We start from the raw sequence: 27,649 nt of genomic DNA, 5'->3' as shown, positions 1-27,649 counted from the left end.
TCACCATACCATACACTAAAATTGTAAGACAGTATCTCACTAAACTAATCAAGAACACGAAACTCAAGAAGGAACAATTTTGATTCAAGAAGCCGAGATGTTGATCGATTCCATTACAGGGTTGGTTGTCTATTGTCGAAAATTTTGGGTGTGTGCGATCTATGCTGAGTACCAGACACAAGTAACTTGCTTAGGTTTTGAGTATTGAGTCTTTTTGCTGAGAGAACTGAATTCTGGTGGGGATTGAAGGCTGCGAGATCAAATTCTAGACTCCGCTAGGGGAATTGATTTTCTTGGAGAATCGACTGTTCTGAAGAGTGGAGTCAACTGAGGAGTTTTAGATGTTTGGCTTCAGATGTGCTCGTACCCCTCTTATCTTAACTTGTTGGAGACATTGGCACTGATTGCCTTTGTTTTCTTTGACATCTTTTATGACGCAAGTCATAAAAGATGCCCCTAGTGTATTGTGCTTCCATGACAAGAGTCTTTAGGAGACGGAACAATGGTGGTTGATGAAAAGATGTTTCATTTTGTGAAGGCCTAAAGTTGCACAGGTTCTTTTCTTTTTTTTGGTAAGGAGAGAGTAGGACAATCACCTTGATGGCTGAGTCTGAGAATCTCTTTCTTGCATTGCTCACTTCTGGAGGCTTAAGGTCTTTGGTAGGTTTGAATAGGATGTCTCTTGCCCTTTCTGATACCGAAACCAAGAGTTACTCTGAATTTTCTTCGCATTTTGGAGGACACGCTCCCATTCTTCCAGCACCAAACATTTTGGACTTTGCAAGAAAAGGGAACACGAATATGAAGGAGGAACCGATTTTCAAGGACTCAATCAAAGAAGATTCTTATTGTTCAAGGGACTCGACTCACTTTCAACTCACTCTTTGATCTGCTGTGTTATTTTTTAAGGGTATGGCTTAGCCACTCTTAGAGTATTCAGAAGACCATGTTCAGAGATACTAATTTCCTCCTTCGGTATTTTTGTCATGGATATTACCCCCTTGGATTTCTCGATTTCGATGCCCCTAGTTTAGATAAGTGTCAACGTAAGCTAGCTGGCACTACTCGGACTCTGAGATTTTGCCCTGATTAAAGACTGTTTCTCCATCTCACTGATTCACTTCTTGTAGGAATTCATTGCCTTGGACCAAGTTGCCTTTCCAAGTTTTCAATCCGGCGGACCGCTTGCCCTAACTGTTGCCCGGATTGCCCTTTCGGGTTTTCGGTCCAGCAGGCTGGTACCCTGACTTTTGACTACTTAGCGGGTGAATGACCCTAATTTTTTTCTAGACTGCCCTTTCAGGTTTTCAGCCTAGCGGGTCTTTAGACTCTCTCATTTTGTTACGTTTTTTCTTGTTCGCCTTGAATCTCTGCTTGTTACACCAAAAGGACTTTCTAGGTAGGCTTGGGTTCAAAAGGGTTGGATATTTCTTTGCTTTAGTTCTAAGGATTTCGACCAGATCTGGTTTAGCCAGATTACTTATGTACCCCAAAAATGGAGGATCAGGTCTGAGTAGTTTGATTTGGGATTTGAAAGACAGTGATTGGGTTTTTTTTAAAAAAAGGTCGACCGAACCTGAATGAACCAGGGTGCCTACGTACCATGTAGAAAGGGATCAGCTCCGCGTAGTTCAGAACAAAAAATGCCTTTGGTTTGTGCGTGTTTGAAAAGAATGTTTGATTTTGTTGAGGCTCGATGGTGTTTGCAAAAGGATTTTTCGAACTTGGGATTTTTGGTTTTAAAGGTTCAAACGGCCAAGGACGGCCTTCTGGTGTTCTGACATAAAAACTTCTAGTAAATGAGGTTTAACAACTTTGAACTTTTTCTTTCTCTCTTTTTTTGCGGAGTTTGGCGGCATTTCTAGGCAAGACTTAAATCGTGTTGCACACGTTTGTCCGATTGAATTCTCACTTTGTCTTTGGGATCTTGAACTGATACTCGAGATTCTATGACTCTGGGTCTTCTCTGAATGCTGAAGACGATTTGAAACTGACTCCACTTCTTGTGTTTTCGATATTTCTAAGGTGTTGACGTAGGGGTATGTTCCCCTCTTTTCTGTTCTGGATTCTATCTTTTTTTTTTGCGCATTCTTTTTCTTTTTTCTCCTCTCTTTTTTTTTGCTTGGATGTAGGGAAGCCCCTACTCCTTGAATGCTCTAATTTGAAATTCCATCGGAATACACGGCACAAGTATTCTTTTGGGACCCATGTTCTGTGATTGTGACTTTGTTTTCCGAAAGTCTTCTCTCAATCTTTTCATTATCTTCACTTGATCTTTGAAGTTACCCTTTGAAATTTTGCTTTTTCGACCCGATGTCTAAAGCCGAGGGAGGCTTACATTGAACATTGCCAGGGTATGCTCCCAGTTTATCCTCGTAGGACCAAGCAAAACTACTTTGAACCCTCTAAGTAGCTTTATCAATTCTTTACGCTCTTCGGGAGATAAAGTTTTGCCAATTCGTTTTTTTTTTTTAGTTTGAATTTTGATACCACTATCCACGGTTTTGATTTCGTCTTCAACTTGCTTTGCTCGAATTTCTTCAAAATTAGTAAAAATAGTATTTTTATAGAGTTAGGCAATATTTCAAAAGATCACTAGTAGAGTCGCCAGCCGGTGGACCAGCAATTTGAGAATGCAAAGGGACGGATCCCCTTACATCCTTTGGACCTCCACATGTGAAGGAGAGCTATACCAAGAAACTCTCGAAATGGTGCCCTCACAGCATGAGTGGCGATATATAAGATACCTCTTGATTCAGAGACAGAGCTTGGAATCAAGACGTACCTAAAAATAGTAAAGAGTCGCCATCCATGGAATACGGCCATGGAAGCAATAATATGGTTTGTACAATGGATAAATCAAGAGATAATTGGGTCCGCGCCTGGTTACGAGTAGGGAAGGTGTTAGGCACCCTACTTGCCCGAGCGCACTCGGTCTCTTATGCCATTTTTATTATTTTTGAAGAATTTTGGGCTAAAATCATATGAAATGGGAACAGGTATCCCTAAGAAAACGTCTACCTAAGCATGCATGACCCAGAAATGAGCAAAGAAAGCAATTAGATCCTAACTCATCATATCTGATCCTAACTCAATACATCTAAAAATGCAGTAAACAACCACATGCACAGCTACAGGTAAGCAGACAATGACAAATATGATGAGATAAGCAGCAAAAACAGTAAAGAGCTACGTCTAAGCAGATAATCAAGATATGATGAATGACTAAATGCTACAGCTAAGCATGTGAATGAGTATGTGAAACCACTCAAGAGATATATCTCAAGAGTAAACACTCAAGATAAAGAAGTAAACACACTAACATGCACCTAATTACGCAGAAGATAATACAAAGTAGTAAACAACCAAAGCAGTAGAATAAATACACTAGCATGGGAGCCTATGCAAGAGATAATGCTAAGAAAATAGTAACTAATCACATGCTAGAAAAGTAAGCAAACTGAAACTAAACGCATAAGAAACCAATGCAATAAGCTAAAATATGCAAGGAAAGGAATAAATCGGGAAATCGAAGGTATGCGAGGACCAGAAATGCCAGAAAAAAGAAAAGGGGACATACAATAGGCTCAGGGAGTGATTCTAATAGAATCAAGCTCAGCGATCCTGATCCGCTAAAGATGGGATAAATCTCAGTCTCGCGGTCATCATAGCCTATCGTTGGTCTCACCGAAAAACCACGATCAAAATCGGAAATGAAATGGAAAGAGGGCTTCGAGTGACCTGGCAATCACCATTCTTACCCATTTTTAGTTTTTGTATTTTTTTAGTTTTTGTTTTGAAAGGTTTGAAAAAGTTTTATTGAAAAGTTCAGAAAAGATTATTGAAAAAAAGGTTTGCAAAGTTTTTTAATTAAAATTTTAAACTGGACTTAGGATGATGGTCCTAAGCTGCCTACGTACCATGTGGAAAGGGATCAAGCCAACGTAGTTCGAAAATAGCTTTTTCGAAAAATATTTTTGTTATTTTTGCTTAAAAGGGAGTTTTTGACTCAAGAGGAAAGATTCCTAGACTGCTTCCTGGACTAACGGACTGAATCCTATGACACTATGAAGATAAGACAGAATCCTATAACTCTATAAAGGTAGGACAGAATCGTATGACTCTATGAAGGTAGGACAATCTCCTATGACTCTATGATGGTAGGGCAGACTCCTATGATTCTATGATGGTAGGACAGACTCCTAACTCTATAAAGATAGGACAAACTCCTAAACTATATGAAGGAGGGACAAAATCCTAAACTCTATGGAGGTAGGACCGAATCCTAAACTCTATGAAGATAGGACGGATCCTGACTCTCTCTAAAGAGGAAGAGATCCCTCAACATGTGAAAACTCTAATACATGGAGGGAAGGGGTTGGCTCAAGAAACATTCAATCATAGCCTAACCCGAGGAGATTCCCTAAACATGGTGAAAAGATCAAACATTTATACCAATCCCGAACTCCGATATGAGCCTCAAACACAAGGAGCTAACCCTAAAAGTTTAGAACTAAACCCGAACATCATCTCCAAACAATAAGAAAGAGAGAGAAATAGGAAAGACAAGGTTGTCTTAATCATACGTGGAAATATCAACATGATTGAAGGGCAAAGGAATATCATCCACTCTTCTATACCTCAACATTAATACTTCTGTGCCAATGTAACAATTCAGAACATTGTATATTGATGCCATTTACAAGGGAATGAACAGAGGCGGTCTGATTAGTTCATATGGAAACCATAGTTGCATTAATAACTTTGCCAGAAAAACATGTGATAGGAGATATAATCCAAATATTCAGGTGAGAAAATAAACACTCCAAACCTCCATGCTAACTGTTGAGTAAAAAGAGATGATAAATTCTGATTATGCACAGAACAATGTTGAATGTTATTTGAACTTCTAGCACGTAAGAAACAGGTTGAAATTAACATGTCAAATATGCCTAAGGTTCACTTACTGACCCAATAGATGGGACAATTTCCTATTCAAACAGCTCTGACCCAACTGAGTGATTCTTCACATATGTCTGTATATGAACTAAACTAACAAAAAACAAGTTGGGAAAGACAAACTGAGAGCATGCAATTATCCAAAACATCAATGACGACACCAATAATCAACACCACTTATTGTGGACAGCACTTTGTTCGGATAATTGACCCAACCCCACCTCATTTCTTATTGTTGGAATGGCCTCTTGAAATTATAACAGTTCTAGAGGAGACTTTGATAACCCCTTTCACAGAAGAAAGACATGATGGTTTAACCTACATTCTAATTATGAACATAAGAGGCAAAGAGCCATCCAACTGATCCAAAACGGTCTTATCAAATGGAAACCATCACAGATAGAAGACAATCTTATCAAATAGAATGTGAGCAAAACTTTTGTAAGCCCAATGGATCCCACCTTGGCATTCCCATCTTATTTTGATGATTCCAATACACAAGTGATTTAAGATCACTAATGTGTTTGAATGTCTAAGTTGTAGATCATAATTGTGCTAAGACAAGATTGCTTGGATTGAGGCCAAGAAGCTCTCATTTGACCGCTTATGAAGGCCAAAGACATCGGAGATCCAAGACGAATGAAGACTTGAAGAATCAATTGAAGATCGAAGTCATATTAGAATGTATAATATCCAATCCTATTAGATTTTAAGAGGCATAAATTAAGTAAATAAACACACCCTAAATGCTTAAGTGATTGTCCTTGTGGTGTTCCAACACTTTGGAACCCTCATAACAATCCCAACTTGGTGTAAAGTTGGAAGCCAAATTAAATAAGAAACAGAATTGAAAATCTACCTGGAAATAGGCTTCTCGGAACTCCGAGGGAATTCTCGTAGCTCCGAGCTCGGAACTCCGAGAAATCCTCGAAGCTCCGAGATTTGGTCCAGTAGCTTTTTTCCAACTTCTGTTTGTATTCCCGGAACTCCGAGATAATTTCTCAGAACTCCGAGAACACTATAACGGTAAGAATTATAGCCGTTGGGAATTTTTGCAGGAATTACCACTATGCCCTCAAACGGTCATATTTGGGTTTTTCTATAAATATGGGTATTCTAAACTTCCCTAATATCAATCCTAACACTCTAAAACTCTATTTGAATATCCCAAGAGTGAATCAAACTTGTTTATGCCTCTCATCCTCTAGAATTAGGATTTGGATCATTAGGCTCAAATTGTACATCTTCTACAAAGTTTGTAAACCCTTGTGCGGGATTTTTGTTCTTTCTTTCTTATTCTCAAGATTGTATTTGGGCGAGTGTTCGGAGAAGCAGAGCCCACTCTCCATGGTGAGGATTGCCACCAAGGTTAAAGCAATTGGAATTGTAATCGGCACCGATCTTCGCCGAAGTTAAGAAGATCAAATAGTGAAGCCATCAACGAGTTTGGTTGGTGGAGTGGAGTAGGCCTCGCATTGGAGGACCGAACCACTTTAAATCTCGGGTGCAATCTCTCTTATCTCTTGCCTTTCTTTTATTTGCACTTAGAATTTAACTTGTTGTGCTTGATTTTCATTCTTGATCTCTTAATTTTCAAAATTGGGTTAGAAGTTTTCAAAATATTAAAACTTGTTAGCAACCTAATTTTTTCACTTCTCATAAGTTGCCGTACTCGGGACCACCCTTGGATTTTCAACTTTAAGCCTTATCAATTCAACAAGAGCATGAGAATACAAAGCTGAGGAAAGACATTTTCATGACTTCAGACCAAAGTGAGCTGAATGAGCATGTTCTTATTCCACATATACACAAGTAGGAATACAAAATGAGATCAATGCATTATTCCAAACCTAGCAACAGAAAATAGAATGGATGATTGGAAATTAATAGAACACAACCCATGACCATACAAGGGATATTTCAGTACAACCATAGTTTTTCACATACAGTAACTCATCTTGTTTCTCATCCATTAACACAACCACAAGAGATCATTATTGTAACCCTAAAAATATGCTCTGATGAACCAATTTAAATATAAAGGACAAGTTAATTTTGTGCTCACATTTGAGTGCTAGTATCACAAACCTGAAGGCATTAATATTGGCACTGTCATGTTTTGACATTTTCATTAAATTCATCATGTCCTTTGCTATTAACGGCCATCAAAATCATTAAGAATTCTCAACCCATTCACACGAGGAAGACAAGAAGTCATGAAATTGGAAAATAACAGAAGCATAAAGCTCTTCACCTACTAATAATAGGGTTTAGCTGCTCGAATCAAAGATGTGATCTGATCTTCTAGATTTCACAATTAAACAACAATATGAACAAAAAGACTCCAAACTAGTAACCATTAACAAGAAATTGCACAAGCTAACCATCTCATATCACTTTGATTTAGATTCTAATCATGAATTAAGGAAGGGGACAAGTTATCCGAGGTGTCAGAATAGTGATTGCAAACAGAGATTGCCGGATACACAATGATGGACGGAATTGAAGCTAGGAAAAAGTGATGGTGGGATGATGGTCGGATTGCAAAGATCTCGCCAAAGAAGATGCAGAAGACGCCCGAAGATGGGGCTGGAGAAAAATGAATGCCTATGGCTTTCGTTGGTGGCGAGATAGAAGCGAGCTGTAGTGATGGTGGTGGAATTGAATGGGGGTACTGATGTAATTGGGCTGTTGATGGGTTCAAATGGTAAAGGAATAGGGCTGTTAACGATGAAATTCTTAGAAATGGAGAAACCCAGATCATATTCTAATTCTCCGTCTCCTTGTATTTAAGGTCTTCTTCTTCTAATCTTCTTTTCCTTCCTCCTCTAACCCTAAGAAAACTTGCAAACCCTCTCTTCTATAGATCCATGGTGGTCGGATAGGGAGCTAGGATGGAGAAGCGAAGATGGAGATGGGCTGGTGGTGGTGTTAATGATGGAAATGGAGGAGGTCTGATAGTGGAGATGTTTTTAATGGCAGAAATGGAGTAGGGTCTGATGGTAACGTGATATTAATAGGAAAATTAGAGGAGGGTTTGAGGGTAATGGGTTTCAACGGTGGAAATTGGTGATAGTGGCTGTGAGAGTGGCCGATGGTGGAGAGATGGCGGCAAGTAGAGGGGATGATAGGGGTAGCTGATGGTGGTCGAGAAGATGGTGTAAGGTCTCGAATTAGATAGAAGAGGGTTTGATGGGGATGGGTTTGGGCGGAGTTGAGGCTGGAAATAGAGAGGATGGTAGTGGGAGTGGATATGGTGGTGGCGAGGTCGAAGATCGGTCGGAGAATATGGCTGATGGAGGGGGTGGAGCTCAAGCTCCTTCTCTTCTCTTCTCCACCTCCTGTATTTTTCACACAAAAATGGGATCCTCCCTCTGCAATATTTTCTTCCTCTCAGTGGATCTCTTTCTCCGTCTCCCAATCTCTCTTTATCTCCCCCTCTCCATCTCCATTTTCCTTTGATTTTCTCCCCCTTTTCTTTCCCGCGAAATGAAGCAGCCCTCTCTCTTTTACAGACCCTAATCGGGTCTCCTTTTTAGAAGGAAAATGATATATTCGACCCCCTTTACTTCCCAGGACAGACCCCTTCTTAGTGTAATTTGTTTGGTTTTTTTACACTACCAGGGAGTGTGGTTCGGGCAAGTGACGAGGGAATAAATTCTCTCTTTTTCCTACCTATAAAAATTGGTATTGGCACACCCCTGCCCAGATAATGCACCTCTCTTTTGTCTTAGTTTTGAGATTAAAAATACAGATTGGGGTGCAACTCGGGTTAAATTTTCCAGGATTCGGGTTGGGCTTTTAATTTGAGATCATGCCGGGTTCGGGTAAATTCAATTCATTATTTTGACCAAAAATTTCAACTCGGCCTGGCCCAACTTGCACTCTCAAAGATGAGACACTTATGCCAAAAATCCAGGATTAGATAAAAAGGTGCCAATATATGAGCTTTTTGATCTTCGCAACAATGAACGAGGAGGTTAAGGGCGATTAAATGCAGGGTTCCGCGCGGGGTACGGGGATTGATCATGGGACATTCGGGGATTGGTTTCAGAGAATCGTAAATTTGTTTGGAGCTCACATCTTGGTTTTTCAGGAATTTTGAGATTCGGTTTCGGAGTTTTATTCAATTTTTTTTTTAGGTACTTATTCGATTTTGGGGACTTTAGGGCCTGGTCAAAATGGGGTGTCTACATTAACTTATGATAAATAAATTTTGACCTTTGGAGCAAGAAATTGGATTAGATGGATTCCTCTTATCGATACGAATCCAACGGATCCGACAACGCACGAATCTGAGCTAAAACGAGAAAGTTATGGTCCTTAGAAGTTTTGATAAAATTGTGGACAAATCTGGAATTATCGTAGAAAAACCCAGTCTGTGTCTTCGGGCGTCAGAAGATTTGGGTCGGGCATCCAAACACAGGAACCCGAGAGTAGATTTCCTCTAGAAAATTTCAGAGGTGTCTGAAGGGGTGGTCGGGCGCCCGAACACAAGAATTTGTGAAACTTTGAAAATTCATAACTTCTTCGTTTCTTGTTCGTTTTTTGACGCTCTAGTATTCTATGGACATGCCAGAAAAGTGTACTTTTTGTTAAAAATAATTTCAAAAATTTTAGGAGACTCTATAATGATGATAATTCCAAAATACTAAAAAGAACCCCAGGATGGTTTACCGATTCTTTTCCGAAGGAGCACCAAAGGGTGTCTTGTGTTAGTAGGAGGATATATATGCCTGAAAAAATTGAAATTAATGATGAAACTCATAGAGAATATTTATACGCTTAGTTGTAGGTAACTAAAGTGATTATGAAAAGGAAAGTAGTTTGATATCAAGGTACATAATTTCGTACTACTTTAGTGATATGATTCGCCATTGAATGATATGCCTTTTTGATTTGTAACTCTTTTATCTCTTTGAATATGTGAAACCTATGATTACCTTAGCCTTTGATTTGGGTCTTGGATGCTTATCCTTCATTGAATACGATCTATTGAATTTTGTAATCATTGATAACCTATGATTTTTGCATTGAATAAATGACCCTCCTTAATATAAGAACCTTTTGATCGTTGCATACCCAATTACTCTGGGAAATCTTGTGGAACCAATGTGAACCATAGTCTTTGAAACTTTGTACGTACCTTTGGACCTTGTGTATATGTCGACACCTTTTGTGGAGGCTTAAGTTTTTATGTGAACTATAAGGGCCTGCACCAATGGGGGTATACGTTGGCTTTTGGTTCCTGTCAGTGGGTGCTATTCGTTGACCCTGACGACAGATATATGAATTTAGAAACTAGTTTCGAATTGCGGGCAGTCGGGTAAAATAACTTGATTTTTGGGCTAAGCCAATGACCTTTGGGTGGTTTTGTATATTTTGATTGATCCCAGTAATCTCTTGAGACTTTGTAACTCTCCATTGGGACCCTCTTTGATATGACTATTTGAAATATGGCTTTGTGGAGTTTATTGCTTAGTTATTGTATTTTTACCAAGTACCTCCTGTGTAGCATTTGTTATCTTCGTGTAGCTATTGACCCTCTCTGTATAGCATGTTTTTTACCCCACTTTTGTAGTGCGTTATTATGTACTGAGTTATTCAGCTGACAGTGGTTATATTAGCATTTTTAGAGTTTGATCCTCGTGAGGTAAATGGGGAAGAAGAAGCTTAGTTTCAGACCCGTAGGAGCTTGGAGATTTTATTTAGCTTATTTTATTTTGTTTCATACAGTGAGTATGGGTAAACAAATGTGTAAGACTATGTCTATGCTTATTTATTTTAATTCAGGGGAAAGTTGAGATTTGATTTGATTACGTTGGGACAACATTATTTGACTTTGATATTTTAGTTATGGAATGCCAGGTTTATTTATGTTATTGCTTTGTAGCCTTGTATGCTTGTGGGATTTATCTTGCAGGTGTACGGCACTGCCATGTCCTACGCCCAGGGTGAGATTTGGGGCATGACAAATATCTTATTCATGTAAAGATAACAACATTCGCAAATTTATTGGTGGCCAAAATATATTTGCATTTCGTTAAAACTAGTAGAGAGAACTAAACAACACCCTGTCTTGAACTCTACCAATTTATTTACTTACATATATTTTGGTACTCCTCCAAATCTATCGGAAATAATAGACAGCATCTCCAACCGATCTTTTGCAGTGAGCAATGGCAGCACGAATCGAATTCTCTCTTTCCACGAAGCTCATATTACCACGAAGAACTCCACTATGATACTCTGACCGCTTGGTGGAACTTGAGGAGCTTTTAATCTTTACATCCTTACAGTCAATGCAAAGATTCACATCATCTAAATCTCTGCTGTTGTGGTCTTCAATCTCTATCACCCTCGATTTCACTTCAATTATAGAACTTTCTTCTTTTTCTTCTTGTTTGTTGTTGTTGTTGTAATTGTTGCTACTGATGCTTCTATTGATGATGTTGAAGCTTTGTGTTAACCATCTTTGGAGTGGTTTTGTTAATCTTTGATACGTCCAGATGGATTCTGGGTCTCTACTCTTGTTTCTTCTTGTGGAATGGTAAGGGAAGGAATGATAAGATTTTACAAGTGAAATGAATGTAGAAAAGATCTTTCCTGAACGGAATTTGATCAACAATCTCATTGCACCGCCATTAATTGTTGTCACAAGCTTCGATGGTTTCCTGTAAAACACAAACACCAACAAAATAAAATAAAAAAACTAGAAATAAAGGAAAACGGATTCTTTGCTGCAGTGTGAGGTTGCTCACAATTGTAGACAAGGAGAATAATATTGGCCAACAATTTGGTTGTATTGTTTTCATTTCAAAAGAAATAAATAATGGCCAACAATTCACATTAAACTGAAAAGTGTTAGGTTAGGCCACACCAGCTCATTGGATACTAGCAATATATATCATCGACTTGGACCACCTCGATTTCCGTCTTTTGTGTGATATTATCTCATTTATCTGATATTATATTACGAATAGACACACAAACACTCATATATACATACATATACCCAGGCTCACTTCTCAGCAGAGTTTGTCTTCGTTAATGAGGTGGCTGCTCTCACATGCAACATACCATCCACGAAATGCCTTTTGCGGTGGATGGTAGCAAATCCCTATATATATATATATATATATATATATATATATATATATAGAGAGAGAGAGAGAGAGAGAGATAGAGAGAGAGAGAGAGAGGGGTTCCTGAGGTGGCACTAGCGCTACCTTATATGAGGTGGCGCTCACAAAACATAGGGGGCCCACTTTGTCTGGATGATCCAAATCATTCATTTGATAGGCCCTCACATAGATAAGGTGCCCATAAAAAATCAACTTCATAGGATCATCCTAACCCTTCCATTTGTGGAGGTTAAAATGGATGGGTATAAACCTCCAGAAATGGAAGGGTTAGGATGATCCTATGGACCTGATTTTTTGTGGGCACCCTATCTATGTGAGGGCCTATCAAATGCATGCTTTAGATCATCCAAACAAAGTGGGCCCCCTATGTTTTGTGAGCGCCACCTCAGGAACTGTTTACTTATATATATATATATATATATATATATATATATATGTGTGTGTGTGTGTGTGTGTGTGTGTGTGTGTGTGTGTGTGTGTGTGTGGATCGAGTAGATAATTTATCTCCTTCGTCAGCCAATATACAGTGGGCCCACATTGTTTGGATGATCCAAAGAATTTATTTGATAGGCCCTCAGATATATAAGTTGTGCCCAAAAAATCAGGTCATTAGGATCATCCTAACCCTTCGAACTGTGGAGGTAAAAAATAGACAGATTTGCGAAGGTTTATACTGGTCCATTTTTAACCTCCACAAATAGAAAGGTTATGATGATCCTCTGGTGCTGATTTTTTGGGCACACCCTATCAACGTCATCAAATGAATGGTTTGGATCACCCAAACAATGTGTGCCCACTATATTTTTTGGCCGACGAAGCAGATAAGTTATCGTCAGTCCAGATAAATACAGCCCATATATATAAATATAACCATACGATTTGCTAGCGACTTTCACAGAAATACATTTTGCGACTGGCTGTTCCATGAGAGAGCAGCCACACAGGTTCACTTTTCAGCAGATTTTGTCACAAGTGACCCGCAAAATGGATGTGGTTGTTCTCTCCTGAAAAAGTAAGCCTGTGTGGCTGTTCACTCTAAAAGTTAGCCGCAAAATAGCTTTGGGTGAAATTGCCAAGCAAAATTCTCTCTCGTGGCAATAATTCTCTCTCTCTATATATATATATATATATATATATATATATATATATATAGAGAGAGAGAGAACGGTTTCTACGCACAAGTGTAGATAAGTTATCTACACACTAGCTTAAAATACATTGGAGGGCATATTGTTTGGGTGATCCAAACCATTCATTTGATTGGCCCTCGCTTAGATAGGGTGTCCGAAAAAAATCAGCTCCATAGGATCATCCCAACCCTACGATTTGTGGAGGTAAAATGGACGTGTAAATCTGTCCATTTTTTCCCTCCACTTTGTTAGGATGGTCCTATGAAGCTGATTTTTTGGGCACACCCTATCTATGTGAGGGCCCATCAAATGAATGTTTTGGATCACCCAAACAATGTGGACCCCCACTGTATTTTAAGCTAGTGTGTAGATAACTTTTATCTACACTAGTGTGTAGAAACTGTTCTCTCTCTCTCTCTCTCTCTCTCTATATATATATATATATATATATATATATATATATATATATGAGAGAACATTTCCTACACACTTGTGTAGGTAAGTTACCTACACACTAGCTTAAAATACAGTGGGGGCCCACATTGTTTGGGTGATCCAAACAATTCATTTGAATGATCCTCACATAGATAGGGTGTCCACAAAAAATCAGATCCATAGGATCATCCTAACCATTCAAACTATGGAGGCAAAAAATGGACTAATTTGTGAAGGTTTATACACGTCCATTTTACCTCCACAAATCGTAGGGTTGGGATGATCCTATGGATCTAATTTTTTGTGGACACCCTATCTATGTGAGGACCATTCAAATGAATTGTTTGGATCACCCAAACAATGTGGGCCCCCACTGTATTTTAAGCTAGTGTGTAGGTAACTTACCTACACAAGTGTGTAGGAAATGTTCTCTCTCTCTCTCTCTCTCTCTATATATATATATATATATATATATATATATATATATATATATATATATGAGGAAAAGGATTGTACGCTCGAGCGTACCAAGCTTATGGTACGCTCGAATGCCCAATCACATGGGTCCCACATTTTTTTGTGGTGATCCAAAGCATTCATTTGCAAGGCTCTATCATAGATAAGGTGTGTACCAAAAATCAGCTCCATTGAATCATCCTAACCCCTCCAAAAGTTGAGGGAAAAAATGGGCAGATTTGTGGACAAACAGTGTCTGTCCATTTTGACCTCCACAAATGGATGGGTTAGGATGATCCTATGAAGCTGATTTTTGGTACACACCCCATCTATGTAAGGGCCTTTCAAATGAATGCTTTGGATCATCCTAACAAAGTGGGTCCACATGTGATTGGGCACTCGAGCGTACCATAAGCTTGGTACACTCGAGCGTACAATCCTTTTCCTCTATATATATATATATATATATATATATATGAGGAAAGTGTTGGTGAGCTTAAGCGTCCCAATCACATGGGTCCCACATTTTCTGTGGTGATCCAAACCATTCATTTGCAAGGCCCTATCATAGATAGGGTGTGTACCAAAAATCAGCTCCATAGGATCATCCTAACCCCTCCATTTGTGGAGGACAAAAATGGACAGATTTGTGGACAAATAAAGTCTGTCCATTTTGACCTCCACAAATGGATGGGTTAGGATGATCCTATGGAGTTGATTTTTGGTACACACCCCATCTATGTAAGGGCCTTTCAAATGAATGCTTTGGATCATCCTAACAAAGTAGGCCCCAATTTGATTGGGCGCTTAAGCTCACCAACACTTTCCTCTATATATATATATATATATATATATATATATATATATATATATATATATATATATATATATATAGAGAGAGAGAGAGAGAGAGAGAGAGAGAGAGAGAAGAGAAGGTACTCCCTGGAGTAGATAACTTATCTACTCCCTACCTTAAAATAACAGTTGGGGCCACATTGTTTGGATGATCCAAAGCATTCATTTGATAGGCCCTCACATAGATAGGGTGTGCCCAAAAAATCAGCTTGATAGGATCATCCTAACCCTATGAACTGTGGAGGCAAAAATGGACGTGTATAAACCTGCACAAATCTGTCCATTTTTTACCTCCACAGTTCATAGGGTTAGGATGATCCTATCGAGCTGATTTTTTGGGCACACCCTATCTATATGAGGGCCGATCAAATGAATGCTTTGGATCACCCAAACAATGTTGCCCCAACTGTTATTTTAAGGTAGGGAGTAGATAAGCTATCTACTCCGGGGAGTACATTCTCTTTTCTCATATATATATATATATATATATATATATATATATATATATATATATATATATATATATATATATATATATGTGTGTGTGTGTGTGTGTGTGTGTGTGTGTGTGTGTGTGTGTGTGTGTGTGTGTGTGTGTGAGAAAACGGTTTCTACACACTAGTGTAGATAAGTTATCTACACACTAGCTTAAAATATAGTGGGGGCCATATTGTTTGGGTGATCCAAAGCATTCATTTGATGTCCCCTCACACATAGATAGGGTGTGCCCAAAAAATCAGTTTCATAGGATCATCCTAACCCTTAGAACCGTGGAGGCAAAAAATGGATAGATTTGTCAAGGTTTACCTCGACAAATCGTAGGGTTGGGATGATCCTACGGAGCTGATTTTTTGTGGACACCCTATCTATGTGAGGGCCAATCAAATGAATGGTTTGGATCACCCAAACAATGTGGCCCTCCACTGTATTTTAAGCTAGTGTGTAGATAACTTATCTACACTTGTGTGTAGAAACCGTTCTCTCTCTCTCTCTCTCTATATATATATATATATATATATATATATATGCACAAGTGTGCAGGTAAGTTACTTGCACACGAATGCAAAAAAAGGGTGGGGGCCCTCATGTTTGGGGGGATCAAAACCATTCATTTGGAAGGCCCTTCCATGGATAGGGTGTGGCCCAAAAATCAGCCCTATTGGATCGTCCTAACTCAATCAAAGGTGGGGGAAAATGGACAGACACTGTGTGTCTATGTTTCTGCCCATTTTTCTCCTCCTCAAATGGCAGCATTAGGATGACTCAATGGAGCTGATTTTTGGGCCACACCTTATCCATGGAAGGGCCTTCCAAGTGAATGATTTGGACCCCCAAAAAATGTGGGCACCCACCCTATTTCTGCACTCGTGGGCAGATAAGCTTACTTGCACACTTGTGCAGGAACAACTTCTCTCTCTCTCTCTCTCTCTCTCTCTCTCTCTCTCTCTCTCTCTCTCTATATATATATATATATATATATATATATATATATATATATATATATATATATATATATAAGAGACAGAGAGAGGTGTTCCTACACGATCGAGTAGATAAGTTATCTACACTGTCGGCTTAAAACACAATTGGGGCACATTGTTTGGGTGATCCAAACCATTCATTTGATAAGTATTCACATAGATAGGGTGAGCCAAAAAAATCAGCTCCATAGGATCATCCTAACCCTTCAAACTGTGGAGGTTAAAATGGACAGATTTGTGAATGTTTATACTTGTCCATTTTAACCTCCAGAAATCGAAGGGTTGGGATGATACTATTGAGCTGATTTTTTTGCCGCACCCTATCTATGTGAGGACCTTCCAAATGAATGGTTTGGATCACCCAAACAATGTGGGTTCCACTGTATTTTAAGCCGGCGGAGTAGATAACTTATCTACTCGATGTTTTTGAAAAAAAACATGTTTTATTGGTGTGTCTTTTAATACTCCATTTAAAACTTTTACAACGAAAAAAGCTCCATTTTTTTTAGGCAAACATTTTAAACATGTTCTAAATGTTTTAAACACGTTTTTTTTTTTTTTTTGGCAAACTTTCTATATTACCTCCGACATATTTTTTAAATGACAAAATTTTAAATTCATTTTCTTGTGTTTCCAATTTTCTAATACGTTTTTTTTAATCCAATACCATATTAAACTCGAATTTTTGTCAGCTCTTTTTTCGCCTAATCATGTTTTGCTAACTATGGTAGGAAAATGGGATCAGATTTTTATCGCGTCCTAAGTTAGAGAGTTTACATCGAGTCCGAAGTTACTTGTTAGAGGTTTTGACCTATTGATTAAAATGACAGTATCCACCGGTTTGCATAGTCTTGTGTTAAAATAAAGAAAATCCATTTCTACGCATAAAATCGCCAAGAATTAATTGGAAAATATCATCGAGATTCTATTGAGTCAGTAAGTTCTCATTTGAAATGACTGGACTCTCGCACAAGCTTTCGGATTTATTAGAAAACTTATAATACTATATATACCTAATATATTGGCCAATACATCATAGTTTAATTGTTTACCAGCAGACAAAAAATTTAAATTGCAAAGCCCTACTCACCTGGTGGAATTTTCTCCATAGTTATCAATTTTTCCAATTTATAGAAAAGAATTTTGCACTAAATCGTGGGATATGAGCCCATATCAACAAAAAAATTGGGCCTTTAATTAAAACCTTGAGCCGAGGTGAACCATTCTTTTCCCGATTATAAACTTGAACATGGACAAACCGAGTCAACTCAGTCTGATCAAGAATCTAAAATCCTTGGTGGAAGCTTGTCTAAAACCATAAAATTTACCCATTTACCCATATATATTTAGTATAACAACAGATGACCATCCCGTAGCACTTAATTAAGAAACTACATAGCATATGTTGTCATTTTAAAACCTTTAGGCTGTAAATTTTAAAGGTCTTTGCGATATTAATGCCATTTCAATAGCTTTAATAGTACTTCTAGATGCCATTTATGCTTACCTGCCGCCAATCACCTCCCGATTCTTCAACCGGCCAATGAATTTTCCATTTTTTTCATGCCGATCGTTTCCTTCACCGAGATTTGAGGAATCGTCGCATACCGGGAGAGTAATTCTGACTTTACGCTTGGCCGCTGGAAACTTCCCATTTGGTATTTCCCGGCGACTGGGGAGCTTGGGATTTAAACTTCCCGCCAACTCCTGACATGATATCGTTGACATGTCGCCCAAAAAACTCAAGTCAGTGGAATTTTGTAGAGGAAAGATTCGACCTTTATCTAAGAGACTATCGGCGGGAAACGGGGTCTTAAATTCGGAGAGTGGAAGGTTGGAGAAGGAAATTCGGAACTCGAATTCTTCAGATGGTGGTGTGAGTCCGAGATCGAGTTCGATGAATGATTCTTCGTCATCAGAGGCAAAGCATTTGAGCTTTGAGTCGAGCTCGTAGCAGTTGAAAGAAAAGCTCTCTTCCAGCTCTGTGGAATTCACCATGTCCATGAAAGAGATGCGAGAGAAACAGAAAACCAGGTTTCTAAGCAAATATCAATGGAAGAGATTTTCCATCAGAAGGATCTGTAAGAATCCAAAGCCTCTCCAAAGACCATTTCGAAAGATGAAAGCCATGAAAAAGAGAGAATCAAAACAGTTGAAAACTTGGTGCATATAATAAGAAGAAACCTACGTGGGGTTTATAGACTTTCATTTGTCTGCATGTATGTGTCTTATTCGTGGGCATCTACGATAACAAGTATTAAAAAAATGTCTAAAATGGAGGTTGACTCGTCGTCGTGTGTGTAAGTGTACTCCATGCACCGACATTGGGTTTATATATCATTTATACGAACGGCTAGGATCATCTACGTAAGGTTCTAGCCTGGTAGTTCACCTAATCAACAGCCAAGATCACCATACACGTGTATGGAAGGTAGCATTTCAAGGGCCCACTTTTCTTTATTATACATACTGATCGCTTTCTACTCTAATTCAAATATCTAATTTCATCTTCTGCTTTGTCACTGATGTATTAAATAATTCAAGTGATTGTAATAGTGGGCCCTACTCGGACGTCTATGGGCTGAATTCAGGGCATGAAAAATGGGCATCGAACATTATCTCCCTGTGTTTCGGCAACTGCCATCCATACATGGAGGAATCAGGTCATAGACTGTAAGTCTTTTTAAATATTTCCTTCTTTTTTTTGTCCATTTTTTGGTACTGTGTTTATAACGTACCCCCTAAGTCAGCAATGGCCTCTTCTAGGCCGGACATGGGTCTATATGTGCCATGTTAATGTGATCGGGCCCTTCGGTTGATCCTACTAGCATCCACAAGCCCCCTTCGCTCCACCCTTGATGGTGCCCAAAATCCTTCGGTTGATCCTACTAGCATCCACAAGCCCCCTTCGCTCCACTCTTGATGGTGCCCAAAATCCAACTGCACGTACCCCAGCTAGGTCGAGCCTGTGATCCTGCGCTCACAAAGAAAGCGTCAGTGGGCCCGGAGTTGTGGCTCCGGGCGGCCACTTCGACACTCAAGTCAAAGATGGGCAACACAGACAATGGACGAAGAGTAGGGGGAGGGCTAAGACAAGTTAACAGACAGATGGAGAGAAATTGGATTCGATCCCCTTGCTTGAGTGCGAAGATGTCTTTTTATAGGGGAGTAGACCCACGACGTCCACGACCTAAATCGTGCCCATGATTTTGTCCACGTGGGGCGTGATGGGCGGCGGTTATAATCGTGGGGGCATGATTCCCTGAAATTATGGGCGGAGATGGGGTTGGTAGCTTTGGCGGGAATCTTTGAATTTGTACAGGGCGTATTTGGCATAACGGTCACCCGGATTGATCGCTTGACGGCGGAATTTATGCAATCGTGTCTGGTCCTCTTTGAGAGCCGGCGCAGATGTTAGGGAGATCAGCCTTGGTGAAACACATGACACGGATTCGGTGGGAGAGTTAGCTCGGTACTGATAGTTCCCTTATATGAGTTCATATTGATGGTTTTGTAATTGGGGTTGACATGAGGGTCAGTACTGGGTATACCGATTTTACCCCTAACATATTGCCCCCTACTTCCTTGTCCCGTTATGCTGGTCGGGGAAGTAGTTAAACTTTTAATAGGTTATCTGGTATTGTCCCAATTGTAATAATCGATTGGCAATAAGAGAGCTGAAGCGTTTTTTGCGGGAATTTGGATTTTAAATCTGCGATCGAAGCGTCACATCGCTTGATGAGTTGTAGATTCCCGATGGGATGGCCCATAATGAGGCGCGTTTCGCCAATCGGTTTTTCCATAAATTTTGAAAACCGGCAAGATCATTAAATTCCTGCCCCTAATTTGGGCTATTAAGTCATAATTATTTGACCTTTTGGCTAAAATGAGAGTTTAAGTACTCGTTTCGAAGAACTTTTAAAGGTATACAACTTTGTAGTTTGTGACTCTTTCAAATTCGTCTATAGAATAGTCGAAAAATAAATTCAAAATTTGGCAAGCAGCCGTGTAGTGGGAATGCACCTGCATCAAGGTGGGCCCCGCATGCAAAAACACCCGCCCCAAGTAAACCACATTTTTCCAAGGTTGGGAACATGTTCAATGCTAGTAGGAAACCAACTCTATATAAACCATCATAGCACGTTTTTGGAGGCAAACAAAAGCTGAAAAATTCATGCTCCCTCCTTGGAAAAACATCAAAGACTATATCTCTCTTCTCCTCTCAAGTTTTCTCTCTTTATCTCCTAGTTTTTCAATTATAGTTTAAATTGTTTTGAGAAAACATAAGTTCTATCAAGAAAATTCAAATTCACATCCAAATGTACTGATATAGATTAGTATATATGTTTGACGAAAACTTCTTCAACTTCCCTTTGTTCAATTTGAAGGAATCCATAGGTTTAACTTGCGATCGGATTCTTCGTGACCGTTCAAGGAGCAGATCAAGCAAATGCTGATTTTACAGTTAGTCACAAAGGTATTTTCATGACATATATTTTTATTTGAATTACCTTCAGATCATTTAGTCCTTAGGTTCCTTAGTTAACGGGCAAACTTGACGAGAAAATTTTTGTTCTATGCAATTTATAGTTCCGCTGCGCATAGTGATTTCACCTGGGGGTGAAAACCTTTCCAACACTTTGCACTTCACATCTTTGCAAGGAGCAATTGGAGTCTTTAATTTTTCAGATTTGATCCGAGCCCTTGATCAAGATAGGTTTGATTCGATGGTGATCCCGAGCGGGTGCGATCTGGGCCGTAGGATCACCCTCAGATGGGTCCAACAGCTAGTGCTGGATCGGGTTAAGTGTGGTGCGTTGGATCGTACCAAACGGCTAGTATCTGATCGGGTATGATCTGGACCGTTGGGTTGTGTCCATTCAAACCCAACGTTCCAAAGCCACTCAGGATCAATATGGGCGTAGGTTGATGATCGGTTGCTATCTAGTGACTATTGGGGAGGGTGAGGTTTTATTCAAACCAATTGCTACTTTAGGATTGATCTGGATCGTAGATTCATGATAAGACGCAATCTAACAGTCAGAATTCAGACCTACTAAAAGGATGTCCAGAAAGAGTTCCTTTCAACGTGAAAAGCCACCAGAAGCTCTATAAAAAGGGTAGAAAACACCCAGATAAATAATAATTCGAAATTCTAATTTGGCAAACCAAAAACTAATGATTCCAAAGCACTTTTACACTCTCTTGAACCCCCTACCAATCTGTTGTTTTACTGTCATTTTTCAAATTATCTTCAAGTGCTCTGTTGTTCTGCAGAAATAGAACACTTGGGTCTCAAATACTTGACAAATTCAAAGGTGTTTCAGGTTTGGTGCCATTTAGTGCAGAACCTCATCAAACAATCGGTTTGGAACCGAGCTTCATTGTATCTTGGAGGTGAGAGTGGGGGGGGCGAATATCGTCTTAAAGAAAGCGTTTACTCGCCTTAAAGCATCTTCTATAGTATTTCTTTCCTTTTATCATAACCACTATCCAGTTTCTCCAGCAAAATGAAAGTTCAGGGCACCGCAATTCTTTAGTCTCCGTAGAATGGTTGTTCAAATTTATAATAAAGAACTATAAAGGGATTTGCTAGTGTCCATCGCAGAAGGCATTTCGTGGATGACCTGTTGCATGTGAGAGCAGCCACCTCGTGAATGAAAACAGAATTGCTAAAAAGTGAGCTTATGTGGCTGCTCTCACATACAACAGGCCATCCAGGAAACGCTTTTCTACAATGGACGCTAGCAAATCCCAACTATCGAAAGGGGCTCGTGGAATGGTAGTTTTTTTTGGAGACGAAGTCGTGTGAAATGCCAAAAGTCCCCACGCGGTTTCCAAATGACCCTCTTTCTACTTGTGGCCCGCCTTTTACCGGTGACTTTTTTTAGCTCTTCATCGTTTTGTCAAACTTTTTGGAAAATTTAATGGTTAAGCTGCTTGGTTCGCCTTGTACGGTTGGGAATGGGATCCATCATACATACCCAACATTAATTACTAATTTGAATTTAGGAAGGGCATAAATTTGTCCCCACAAGTCCCCATTTGCCCCCATTTGACCTTTTCACCGGTTGTGTCCCTCATAACCCTCCTCTCTTTGCACCAATGCCTGACCGCTGAATGGTTTAGATCTTTGAACAAGGTAGGCCTCACTATATATTTTTTCAAGGTAGATGCGGGCTCCCACCGCGGTGCGTACTTCTCAGTGTATACACATTTCAGTTCTGACTTTTCAATCGTTCCATTGATCTTTGCAAATGGACAAACTACTATTTCCACGAAAACCTTCAACCTTTGTATCATGAGGGATGACTAGAGTCTCCACCTAGGAGAGGGCCTAGGACACATGTGTGACTCTGTGTGCACGGTCTAAATCCTCATATAAGAAATGCTATTAAGAATGTGATAAGATGGATATAAAGTTGCCTCATATAATTTTAGGAAAGTTTTAATTGGTTAACAATGCATTTATCGTATCTAATATAGTCTAATTTTTCCTTTATGCTACTCCATTAGACTGATATGCATAAAGTAGAGTTACTTGATGTATAATTTCATGCAACTTACAAAGTCATTCACCCCTCTATCTGATCTAAGTATTTTTTATCTTTTTTTATTTTTATACCTCAAAATTGTAAATTTAAATTTATCAAGTAATTAACTAGGCTCGCATAGTAATATTTTGAAAAATTATCTATAAAGGCTATAAAATACTTTTACCTCCACATGGTCACATACATTACTAAGAATTAATTATAATAATTGTGTATCTCTTTCAAATAATTTAGTGGCTTTTTTAGTTGTTTTGGTCAAATTTTGCATCTTTACTTTAAGCTCATTATTTCTTTTATTATTTTTAAGTTAACATATCCTAACCTACCATGTCAAGTACATGAGCATTCTACATTAGCAATGAAAAAAGAGTGCTTGAAATTTTATTAGTAGAATTCATTCCATTAAGACTCAAAAAACCATCAGAAAAATAACATTTTCTCAATAAAACTATTAGTTATTACAATTTTATTAGACTCAAAAATAACTTTAGGCTCATGCTGAAGTAAAAGAGATGCCCTAAAAAAATATTTTTAATGCTAAGAATATATTAAACTCATTCTAATTTGAGACTTTTATTAGAGGATAACTCTTGATTAATAGTTTTACCTGCTGATTTATTATTATTATTATTATTATTATTATTACTACTATTATTATTATTATTGCTATTATTATTATTATTATTATTATTATTATTATTACTATTAGTATTACTACTACTATTATTATTATTATTATTATTACTGTTACTGTTACTGTTACTATTATTATTATTATTATTATTATTATTAAAAGTCATTTTAATTTCTTGAAGTTTTTAGGTTTAGGGTTGTGGAGACTTTCAACAATGTGTGACTTAGCTTGTATTACATAGTCAACCGTTTATATTTCTTATACCGGTGTTTCTTTTCAGTTATTCACCACTTGTTGGACAATAGTTACAGAGAATTGCTGGTATGACACAAGAGGTGTGACACGAATGGACAGCCTCTAGCTGCATGCCTTTTATGCGAGTCACACCGTGTGATTTCATGTTCAGTGTAGAGAGATAAGTGCAAGGATGATTTTTAAAAGCTGATGACTAGTTGGGGAGACTTGCAATTAATTGAAAGAAAGCTTTATCCTTTCACAAAAAATATAAAATTCAAGGATAATAAATGCACTTTGTGCTTTAGCACCACCCCCCCCCCCCCCCCCCCCCCCACACACACACACACAAATAAATAAATAAATAAATAAAAGATCATGTGCCCCCTTTTAAAGTGATTTGATGTCAAAAAACATTAAAGCCTGCCTTCAATTCATGTTAATAGGGGGGTGCATAATCATTCGATGGGGGGGGGCAAAAAATATCACCCTTTGTTAATTTGCAAACAGAGTAATGGCATTTGGCCCTTTTTTTGCAAATGGAGTAAAGTTGACGGTCTCTTGACTAAATTTAAACGGAAGATGATTTTAAATTAAAAATGACAAAATTACCCTTTATTTAAGTAATGTCATGGGTGGTATTACGATCTTCCCACACCCCTTTGATTTTTAGAGTTTTTGTATGGTGTACAATTGCATAGTCCAGTCTTTTTCAAAAAGTAATAACGGCCCACGCCATAGGATGATCTAAACCGTCCATTTGATGGGCCACAATGTAAATAGGTTGCGACCCAAAAATCATTTCCATAAGATGGTCTTAGCCTTCTGATCTATAGGGGAGTTGCATATTATGGAAACCTCTATAGATCGGAAGGCTAGGATCATCCTATGGAAATAATTTTTTTGGGGCACAATCTATAAATACATTGTAGCCCATCAAATGGACGGCTTGGATCATCCTATCGAATGCTAGGATCATCCTATGGAAATGAGTTTCTAGGCAGAACCTGTGTGTGTGTGTGTGTGTGTATATATATATTGTGGCTAATCAAATGAATGGTTTGGATCATCCTATGGAAATGATTTTGTTGGGCACAACCTATTTACATTGTGGCCCATCAAATGTATGGTTTCGATCATACTATGGAAGCCCAACTCTCATGTTAATGACACTTTGTGCATGATACCCTAATTATTGTGAAAGTAATAGAGAGTTGGGCTTAATATTGCAGTACTAGTACTGCCAGATTTGCCCCATTTCCAACATTCAAAGGACCTAGTTAGGGGTGGCATTATGATATTCCCACACCCCCTTGATTTTTAGAGTTTTTATATAGATCAGAAGGCTATTATCATCTTATGGAAATGATTTTTTTTTGTCACAACCTATTTACATTGTGGCCCATCAAATGGACAATTTGGATCATCCTATGGTGTGGTCTGTTTGTACGTTTTTGTAAAATATCGAACTATGCAAGCTTACACCATATAAAAGCTCTAAAAATCAAAGGGGTATGGGAAGATCATAATGGCACCCCCTAACATTCATTAAATTAAGGGTAATTTTGTCATTTTGAAATTTAAAATCATCTTCCCTTTAAATTCACGCAATGCCGCCAACTTTACCCCGTTTGGAAAAAAAATGGCGAAATGCCATTACTCTTTTTTCAAATTAGAAAGGGAAGGGAGATGATATTTTCATCCCTGCATCGCGCGTGATTTGACGTGAACAGTGTGCAACCCCTGCATTACGCATGCGCTACCCTTGTAAGGTGATTTGACGTAAACAGTGTGCAACTTTAACGCTTTTTTACATCAAATCCCCTTGCAAGGTGAGCGCATGCATAATGTGAGGGTTGGGGGTGAAAATATCATTGCCCAGGAAACTATGTTATTCTTTTTGCAAATACTGTATAGTAGATTATTTTATTTTATTTTTTTGCAAAAAGGGCCCTTGTTTGTAAATACGTAGGCAATCCAGTATGTGACCATTTCACGGCCTGCCTTTTCGACAAAGACAAGATACCTCGGAATTTGTCCTATTCATTTAATTTGGCATTTCAAGAGCGGCTGATAAAGTACTATTGGGAGATTGCCTAGACATTCCGTCTGAAGAGAAACAGAGAAGATGTAAAAAAAATTATTTTTACTTTTAGGTTACATTATTACAAGTTTACAATCCAATTTTTTCATTCTTAAGAACAATAAAAAGTGAATGGAAAGCAATCCCTAGCTTTTACTTACCGGGAGATGATATTCGGAATCCCTTGAATCGCATCAAAATGTTGGCTTTGTAGAAATTGAAAAACAAGGTGTTGAATATTATTTCCCTCTCTCTTTCCGTCCACGGGATTCCGTATTAGAACTTTCGTTAGTTAGGAAACGGTCAAGAAAAGGCATTGGAAGCGTATTAGGTGGATCATTGATACCTTCTCCGTCTAACACGCGCTTTCAATACAAAGCCCCCTCTTATATAATCCTTCTTTATCTCTCACACCTCTCATTAGGCTCCAATAAAATTGCACCCCCTCCTCCCACTCCAATTCATCTCCGACCATAACCCGGGGAGCCATGGGGGCAGAAGCCAAGCCCATCTTAGCCAAACCCTCCCCCTCCTTCCGGCTCCGTAGCTCGAGCCTCAATGCTCTCCGGCTCAGGCGAATCTTCGAAGTCTTTGATCACAACGGCGACGGTGTGATCACCATTGCGGAGCTTAGCCAAGCCCTCAAACGGCTAGGCTTGGAAGCCGACACCACGGAGCTCGAGTCCATGGTGAAAAACTACATAAAGCCTGGGAAATTTGGCCTAGAATACGAAGACTTTGAGTCATTGCACCGATCATTAGGCGATACTTTGTTCGGGGGCATGGACGATCATGGTGTTAAGGCGTCTAATGCGAGTGTTGGGGCGCAAGAGGAGTCGGATCTAAGCGAAGCGTTCAAGGTGTTTGATGAGGATGGTGATGGTTTTATATCGGCCCGGGAATTGCAGGCCGTTCTTGGTAAGCTAGGATTGCCTGAAGGGCGGGAGATTGATCGCGTGCGGAAGATGATATGTTCTGTCGATAAGAATTGTGATGGGCAGGTGGATTTCCTTGAATTTAAGCACATGATGCAAAGTGTATCGGTTCGGACCATTTAGGGTCTTTCCTCGTACTCTTTCATTCTTCTTGTTCTTGTTCTTCTTCCTATTCTCGTATCATGTGCAAAGGATTTTACCTTAATTATCATTTCCATTAGGCTCTGTTCACTTGTTTTCCCGGGAAAGGAAAGGAAAGGAAAGGAAAGAAACGGAATCTAACGTGGCAAAATGGAAAGGAACGGAAAAGAAAATGTGATTTTTTCATGCTTTCTCGCCGTTCACTTGCCCAGAAAGGGAGGAAAAATATGCAGGAAAGTTATTTTCTGGCTGTTCACTTGCCCAGAAAGCAAAGGAAAATATGCAGAAACCCATATTAAACATATTTTGCACAAGATGTTTTTTTGGCATTAAATGCTACCGCATAAACAACACGTACATAGTATGATCCACCAACAGAAATTAAACATAAGTTATAAGATTTCTACCAAAGTCTTGGTACACCCAAAATATAGATATACACACATTAGTTCATATATACGGTTCAACAAAACATACATAAACATCACAAAGCCAAACGGCGCAGAATGCGCCCCAACATCTCCACTCGATCCATCTCGTCCAGAGAAAGGAAGGCCTCAGCTTCCTTCTGATGCCCATGCAGGTGAATATAAGCATCAATGAGCTC

The 27,649-nt window shown here is 38.9% G+C and overlaps 2 protein-coding genes across 2 annotated transcripts; one reads left to right on the top strand and one right to left on the bottom strand.

The window, feature by feature from the left end:
* Positions 1-10,948: 10,948 nt before the first annotated feature.
* On the bottom strand, positions 10,949-18,607 carry LOC143878584 (uncharacterized). The gene is made up of 2 exons (XM_077380859.1): positions 17,969-18,607; positions 10,949-11,633 (listed from the first exon to the last, which is right to left on the bottom strand). The coding sequence occupies exons 1-2, from the start codon at positions 18,463-18,465 to the stop codon at positions 11,090-11,092; spliced, it is 1,041 nt and encodes a 346-aa protein (XP_077236974.1). The 5' UTR covers positions 18,466-18,607; the 3' UTR covers positions 10,949-11,089.
* A 7,755-nt stretch (positions 18,608-26,362) lies between these two features.
* Positions 26,363-27,126, top strand: LOC143878583 (calcium-binding protein CML42-like). The gene has a single exon (XM_077380858.1). The coding sequence runs from the start codon at positions 26,455-26,457 to the stop codon at positions 27,022-27,024; it is 570 nt and encodes a 189-aa protein (XP_077236973.1). The 5' UTR covers positions 26,363-26,454; the 3' UTR covers positions 27,025-27,126.
* The last annotated feature ends 523 nt before the right edge of the window (positions 27,127-27,649 follow it).

This window comes from Tasmannia lanceolata, unplaced genomic scaffold (assembly GCF_043159265.1).
Source record: "Tasmannia lanceolata isolate RefF3 unplaced genomic scaffold, GAP_Taslan_0.1 ptg000006l, whole genome shotgun sequence".
Taxonomy (NCBI): Eukaryota; Viridiplantae; Streptophyta; class Magnoliopsida; order Canellales; family Winteraceae; genus Tasmannia; species Tasmannia lanceolata.
Note: the sequence above shows the minus strand (reverse complement) of the source record. Positions and strands in the feature narration are given on the sequence as shown.